This window comes from Meleagris gallopavo, chromosome 3 (assembly GCF_905368555.1).
Source record: "Meleagris gallopavo chromosome 3, MGAL_WU_HG_1.1, whole genome shotgun sequence".
In the NCBI taxonomy this organism is placed as follows: domain Eukaryota; kingdom Metazoa; phylum Chordata; class Aves; order Galliformes; family Phasianidae; genus Meleagris; species Meleagris gallopavo.
The window spans coordinates 30,482,027-30,490,208 of NC_139406.1; the positions used below are offsets into that span (position 1 = coordinate 30,482,027).

Sequence of the window (8,182 nt, forward strand, 5' to 3'; positions counted from 1 at the left end):
ATTTAGGGTCACACTGTACATAAGTTACTTGAAGATATATATATATATATGAGCTGAAACTCAACAAAAATAATCTCACATGAATTTCAAAACCTGCCATGGTAATGCTTTAATTATCACAGTGAATAGTGAGGCTGACAGAACTGAAAAAGTCCAAGCACAATTTCTGGAATGCTGGAATTCAATACAACCAAGCAGTGGCATTCACAAAAACCCAGAGTATCCTACTTGGACGCTGTACAGAACCATCTCAGAAGTATCTTGATACATGACATGGTTTATCTGCAATCCAGATAAACTTCACGTGAATAATGGAGAGTCACGGGAGCATCCTTCAAGACCATTATCCTATCCTAATTCATATGTATATGATAATCAATCTGCTTTAGTCCAAGCAAGATTTTGCTTTGCAGACTTGAAGTAAGAGAAACAGAACATAACTGAATGTCAAGATTGATAATCACTATCACACAAAACAACTGCATGTGCAAGATTTTTCCTCTTGATGGTGAAATTTTGTGCACCAGAAATAAAAAAAAAAGAACCCCAAAGTTATATAAATACATTGTCCAGTGTAGCATAGTTTTCATTAGATTTATTATAAAAATTAAGAAAGCTATGCCACTCCACATCAACTCCAGTAATAAAAACAAAATCACCTTCAATTCTGAAGCCTGTCCCCAAACACTTCTTGCACTCTACAAAAATAAACTGAAACAATTTGTAACAAACAGGCAACAATCCTGACTAAATCTGTAAGAGAAAACAAAGGAAACTACTTCAACTTCTGTTGCAATCATACACGAGCAAAAACAGCAAAATTATTCAGTCCTCGACAGATTGAACATTTGACTTCTACACATCTAATGAGAGGTAGAGAAGCATCACTAATAGGCAGTCATGACCGCCCATCCTGCATGGCCGCTTCTCAAGTCTATACTGGGGAAATGGTCTCCAGCTCTTCTGAAATAGTGAAGGCTGCTGGAAAACTCAACATTGGAATTCTTAACGTTTCAGAGTCTGTCGTAAAATGTTCACGGACTGCAGTACAGGCTTGGACAGCTGCAGCTAGTAGTAGTTGTTCTTTAAATGTTAAGCATTTCTATAAAGTCAGTCAAGCCACTTTTGAACAGTTACTGAGCTGGCATTCATATCATTGTCACTATTAGTTGTCAATGCACCAAGTACAGTACATACGATACTGTTACCTGCACAGCTCTTGATACTCTCCAGCTGTGCTCTGTATCCATTACTCTGGGCTACAATCCATACACACACAGCTTGCAACAACCACAATCCCAAAGAGCACATAATCCAGAGAAATAGGAGATTTGGGGAGGGGAAGCAGTCACAGATTAATTTGACAGTTTATTTAAGGGGACTTACTTAAGGGAAAATGAGATGTTTCTGCCAGAAGCAGAAAAGGAAATCTTTTGCATTACTAAAGTATTTACCAGTCCCTTTCTCTCAATATCAGTGTATCAAATGGTAAGGCTTTTCCCTATTCTCTTTTTCTGCTTAGCAAGCACTCATAGTTACAGTATTATTCAGTGCATAAGGAAAAAGACTCCCAGATAACACAATATGAGGTTAATTGACTAGTTTAAGTTGTTCTTTTTTCCACATCCTTCACACAATTAAGAAAAAGTAGTAGTAGTACTATCAAAAGCAAGCAGCTGGATTAAAACCTCCTGATTTGAATGACAATAAACCCTTAAAAGAAAATTCAGATATAGCAGGGCTCTGAGCCAATAGGTACTGAAACATCCATGAGTCTAGTTTATAGTGTATGGAAAAAAGCATTAAGATACTATTTTTTGTTGTCCTGATTACTTTACACTGCAGTGTTGGAAAACTATGTGGTAAAGCATACGTGATCCTGACCTTTTCAGAAACCGGGCGGGACACAAGGGCACCTTCCATACAGATGAAAATTTCAATGTCCTGGTCAGAGAGATTCCAATATATTGTTGATGGTTGTAGTGAATGATGGATGTTGAGGGCTATGTAGTTCTTGCTGTTTCACATTCCTTCTATTTTCTTACTTGGAATACTGCTTTCACAAAAACCACTCTTCTCCATTTTCTCTCACCACTGCCTTCTTAGTTTTCATTGTAAATAAATCAAAACCCTATTCAGGAACTGGTCAATATTAAGAAGTCAGACAAAAATGCAGCTTATCAGGACAACTCACTGCAGGACAGTCCTGCCTCTCACCTCTTTAGGAAACTCTGACCCCTATCATAGCCACCAGCACCTGCTAGGCTGACTTTGCACAAAAGTCATGTTGCCCGCTTCATAAATCCAGCACTTCTCAATGTGTCCAATACATTCACTGCATGTGCACATACATCCAACATGGCACAGCTGTCTGCAGAGTGCAATATATGTACAGTACAAGAAAGACAGGGAGCTGTTGGAGAGGGTCCAGAGGAGGACCACGAAGATGATCAGGGGACTGGAGCATCTCCCCTGTGAGGACAGGCTGAGGGAGCTGGGCTTGTCCAGCTGGAGAAAAGAAGGCTGCGGGGTGACCTCATTGCAGCCTTTCAATACCTAAAGGGAGCCTACAAACAGGAGGGGAATCAACTCTTTGAAAGGGTAGATAACTGCAGGACAAGGGGAAATGGTTTTAAGTCAAGGAAGAGAAGATTTAGGTTGGATATCAGGGGGAAATTCTTCACAGAGAGAGTGGTGAGGTGCTGGAACAGGCTGCCCAGAGAGGTTGTGGATGCCCCATCCCTGGAGGTGTTCAAGGCCAGATTGGCTGGGGCCCTGGGCAACCTGGTCTAGTATTAAATGGGGAGGTTGGTGGCCCTGCATGCAGCAGGGGGGTTGGAGAGTCATGATCCTTGAGGTCCCTTCCAACTCTGACCATTCTGTGATTCTGTGGTATGTATCCAGCTGTGAAAGGCTATTACACAGGATCCTTCTTTAAGCTAGGGATAAGGAGCCTTTGTGACATTAGAGATAGCATAAAGGAGTTAGATGTTCACTGAGACTTTTCTCTAATTTCAATTAAAAAAAAAGGTATTAATGTTTTTGTTTTCATGCATTCCCAGCTAATGTTTCACACCTGAAAGATTACAGCAGCTCATTTGCAAATAACAAACAAAAAGCAAATATGTATCAATTTTTTTCCTTCTCAATTAGTCTATAAACATTCTCATAAACAGGAACAATCATGAAGTAAACAAAAGGAAATTTCAAGCTACTCAACAATGGCAATCTTTTTGTTTAGAATTCTTGTAAAACTAAGGAGACTGGGATGGCATTCGTTTTGCTATCACAGGATAGCACAGGACAGACAACTAAGACAAAGAATGCCACCACAGAAGGAGATATCTGTATCCTGATAGAATATGTTGCAGCTCACAAAAAGCAGCAAACCACAGTTCTTTTTTCTTATGATAATCTGGAGTAAGAGATAAAGAACGAACAAAAATGAGTAATCATTAGCTACCAACAATTTCAAATAAATGTCAGGAACACCAAGTAACCGTGGAATGCTTTGCACAGAGCAGCTCCTCCTCCTCTCTCCAAAAAAAAAAAAAAAAAAGCAAACAAACTAAAAACAAAACCCCTACTTCCTCATGGTGACTCAACTTGTGGAGTGTAGTATCACAAGATTTTACTATTGCAATTTCCAGTCTTTCAAGTCTTCCTACTTTTGCTATAACACACACGTCCCACATGACCCAGTAAAAGTAACCAAAACCCCCCAAATTTTCCATTACCGCTAAACCATTTCAGAGACCTCCTACATTTGACTGAGAATCATTCTGAGCACTGCTTCCCTGTATAAGTGTTGTTACAAGTAGTTGAACAAGAAAGATAGGGAGAGCCTAATAATAATCATCGTTTCTTTGACTCCCGTCTCCTTTCTTCACTTTTCCTTTCTCTTCTTACCCTTCCACAAACAGAAGCAACAGAAAAGCAGACAGTGAGGTGGAATTGAAAACTAACTGATCAGCCAGTCATGTAGTAGTGATCAGTGATCAGGTGGTGGTGGTCTGTTGTATGAAGTCTAGTCGGAGGCCAGTAACTACTGCTGCACCCTAGAAGGTCAATACTGTTCAACATCTTCACAACAATACGCTGAAAGAGAACAAATGAGCAAGAGTGCCACTGTCACAGCCTCCATGTCGTAGAATGTCCAGTCTTCTCTCAGGACACCTCGCCTACATTATGAGTATGTGACATGATAGTCTGACATACAGAATGAGTGAGTATTCCAGTGCCTAGCTGTATACCAAGTCAGAAATTATAAAGGCTTTAATTCAGTTAAATATATATATAAAAATAGAATTTCTGATATTTTCTTCCTGCAGTCCAATGGATCATCTTGTGCAACGCCTGTGCAACTCAATTTGGAGATCACTGTCATAGAGGATCTTGGGCACAGCAAGTCACGTTTCTGACCACTAGAACAGCTGCAGAATGCTGAGGGTTAGGAGTTTTGTTACTGAGTTTGGTAGGAAAGAGTTGGTTCAAAGCTATAATAATACAGTCACAGTAAAATGCAGTTTTATTCTTCACTACAACCTATAAACTCTAAATCAGTCAAGGTAGTGGGTATTATCAGACAATACATCTACATTATGCTTTAAATCTTCTCATTTAGAAATAAGGACTTTCCACTACATGAAGTTCTTCCACGCACTATCAAAACAACACCTGTCCTCCCATAGTATTTCTGCTTCTGGATTAAGTACCAGACAAATGAAATGCAACAATTTGCAAAGTTCTGCTTTAGAATAAACCTATTAAAAGCTCTTTAGATTGAATGATTCTCTATATCCTTGTATTCATAGATATCTTCAAACAATACACGATACAAACTAATGCAAATTTCACTGGATAGTCTTTGTAAGAATTTCCTGTCTTACTGCTAACATCTTGCTTTTTCCAACATTATGGCATTTTGGTTGTATCAAAGACTTCTATTTTTGTATTAAGAATGAACTGTTCAAACAATAAGCAGATAAGCTCTAATTATGATTTTCTTTTCCAAACCAGTTATCAACACTGCTTAGTCTGACTCTGGCAAAGTTACTAAGAAATGTACCGCACAGAAAAACTGTTAGCCTTGGAACACAGAAGTAATTGCCATTGCTCAAAGACTATTCTGTATTCTCTTATTCATAATAGTGGCTTAAAGACGTTTGACTTGCAAGAACGTGTAATAAAAGGCAAAGGCTTAGAGCCTCAAGGAGTTTACGCAACTTTAATCTCTCAGTCCCACAATTGCCACTGTGTGGCAGGGCTGGCACTACGCAGAGGCACAGGGAGGCTCTGCATTAATTGCTATGCAAATGAAATGAGCAGGTCACAAGTTCAAAAAAAGACCATGAAAGGCATAGAATCTCTTTGCACATAGTGCTAAGGATGATAAAGGGATTCAAGGCACAAAGTTCTACTCTCTGCTCAGCTTCAGCCAGGCAGAACCCCAAAACAAATGAGAGCTTCCAGCTTTGCACCTGTGGAGATGAAGTCTGTCCTTAACACCCACTCTGATCCAGAAAACTATAACCCTACTGCCAAACCTCTCCAAACAGCACTTTTCATGCCCTCCAGAAGCTGTTCATAGCCCCTGTCCCTCTGTAGCTGCATATGTCCAGATTTACTTTTACACTTTTGCCTCCACCCATACTACTGAGGAAAGGAGTAGCATGCAAAGCTAAGATCTAAAACAAGAACATAGACACATTTTGCTCTGAACACCAGCAATACAGCTATTTATGAAAACTACATTTGCTGACATTTCTGCTTCATTCTCCTTACCACTCATGATGAAAAATCCTTCCTTTTTGCTAATGTTCACGAACATAAGCATTCTCCAGTTCTTAAACCAAGTCTTCTGGTTCTGGTCTGCCCTCTTTCTTGCTAGGAAAGGATATTCAGCACTCCCTTTCTCCCTTCCTTCTTCCGAAACATTATTGAACTACTTGTAACTATTCTCAGCTATGAAGTTCCCAATTCAGAGCTTTGACAATCAACTGCAATATCATCTCTTTTGCTTATAATGTGCAGGCACTGCTCTTTTAGCTGCATCCTAATGATCATCTCCATCATAAAATGGTATGTGTTTCGTGTAATATATGTTTTTTCATGAATGCATATTAAACAATCAACATGTTAACTTGCTTTTTCTTCCAAAAAAGCACAGATCCTCTTTCTCAGTATCATCATTAACAATATTTGGACAGATTTGCTATTTTTTACTTAAAGCCATTGGCTAACACACAGATCACAAAGGTGTTGGTAAAACACTGATCTGGTCTAATCACATTGACTCTAAAGTTAGAGAATAAAACTAAGAATTGTGAAATGACAACAGTTTCTCACAAGACATCACTATTTCTGCTACATTATTCCATTATATTGTTCGAACATCACAGTGTTTTTATTCTCTTGCATTATGGAAAAAATGTCTGCATAATAATCAGATGATTTAAAAGCACACACTTATTTTCCAGCTATGTATACTCTCTACTCATAACTCAGGTTGTAGTCATACACAATAACTTTACACGTGAGGCGAGCAAAGAGAAAAAAATTATAGGAATACAGTTTAGTCACAAGGTTTAAGCTCTTTAACCATATCTCTGCATTATAAATACTATACTTTCCACTCCCCCCATTCTCCGTTTCCTTCTTTTACCTGTAAATGCTGGAGGTCACTAAATATGGGAGAGAAAGAAAATTATTCTTTCCTATTGCAAATGAAACTAAACCTACAGAGCAACATAACCTGTGCCTGGAACACCAAGGATACGAGTAGTGCAAAATCCTTACTTGTGAGAAATATAACTCATTTTTTAATACCATGAGACTACTAAACACAGCACATTTTCTTTTACCTGCAATTATTGCATATTCATACTAAGCATGAAAAAGTCATGCACATGTAACAAAATGACATGTCTTATTTTGAGAATTTATCTTTATTTGCAGGCCCCAAACAATGATACCAGCTGTTTCAGCAGTATAGCCCTTACTGCCTACACATCTCTCTGTGAAATAGCACTGATAACACATTTATAACAGACAACTCAAACTACTGTAGAAAATAAAATTTAACTGATTTATACTTACTGTAACCTGGGAAGCATCCATGAACTGTAAGCCAAAGTAATCAGTTTCCACAAGGTCCAAATGATACACAATCTGGTCAAATAACTCCTGTCCCTTCGCATGTTTCTGGAACAGAATAAAAAAAGGGTGTTTTTTTTGTTTTGTTTTATTTCACTTTTATATCTGTATGTATGGGAGGGATATTACATATGGGCTTTGGCTTTTTGGTTTTTTTGTTTTGTTTTTCCAGATTCAAATAGGGGGAGAAAAATTGCACATTAGGAAATAGCATCTCACTATGTGTTCTAAAGAATTAACATTTTAACATTTCTTTTGATTTTCTTAAAGATTTTCTTCAAGAATTCCAAGTGACACACTCCATCTGCATCTATTCCAACAGCATAAGACTTGGTTCTCAAAGAAAACCTTCTAAGTTCACAGTAACTCAAAGCATAGGAGAGAAATGAAAGCCTTATGTCCTGTGAGTGTTCCAAGTCACAGAGCCAACATTTTAAACCTCTAGGATGCCAAATTCCACAGCAAATGCTTGCTTAACACAGTGCCTGAGATCTGCCTGTTGTTATCACATATCAACTGCAGTTGTGCAGTGTCACACAACACTACTTAAGCCACAAAACACATTCTGGACAGCTTGAACACTTAAAGAGTACCATGAGGAAAATTAATGGTATTTGATAAGAATCTTTCAATAAAGTTGCTAATTGCAATCACATTCACAACCTTCAAGTGGAGCCAAGTAAGTAGCTCTAATTCTCATTTGGCATGACACTTGGAACACACAGGAATAGAAATTAAACCAACCCAAATCATCAGCTACAAGCACTAGTAGCAAAGTTAGCTGACCTTACAGCTGGGCTACAGTTTGCCCATGTAGCTGTGCAGAGGTTAAATCAAGAATTTAAGCACCCAGTGTTTCAGCAGGGAGCTTACAGGTGGGCAGGAAGAAGAGAGAAACAAACCCATTTTTCTGCAAACCATTTCACGTTACTCAGGACATCTGACGCTACTATAAATCTCAAGCAGACAGAAGCTACAGCTGTAGTTCACACAGGAAAGGTACAGCACGCAGAAACCAGTTCTCTGC

General features: G+C 38.6%; 1 protein-coding gene across 7 annotated transcripts in view; it reads right to left on the reverse strand.

The window, feature by feature from the left end:
* The window catches only part of EPB41L4B (erythrocyte membrane protein band 4.1 like 4B), a 168,171-nt gene that overhangs the window by 109,937 nt on the left and 50,052 nt on the right, over positions 1 to 8,182 (reverse strand). For 6 of the 7 annotated variants that reach the window (XM_085220535.1, XM_085220539.1, XM_085220534.1 and 3 more), the window contains one exon: positions 7,099 to 7,203. The exons of the other annotated variant lie outside the window; for it this stretch is intronic. In XM_085220535.1, the coding sequence (XP_085076661.1) occupies positions 7,099 to 7,203 (105 nt within the window). The remainder of the gene's footprint in view (positions 1 to 7,098; positions 7,204 to 8,182) is intronic. 7 annotated transcript variants of the gene reach the window in all.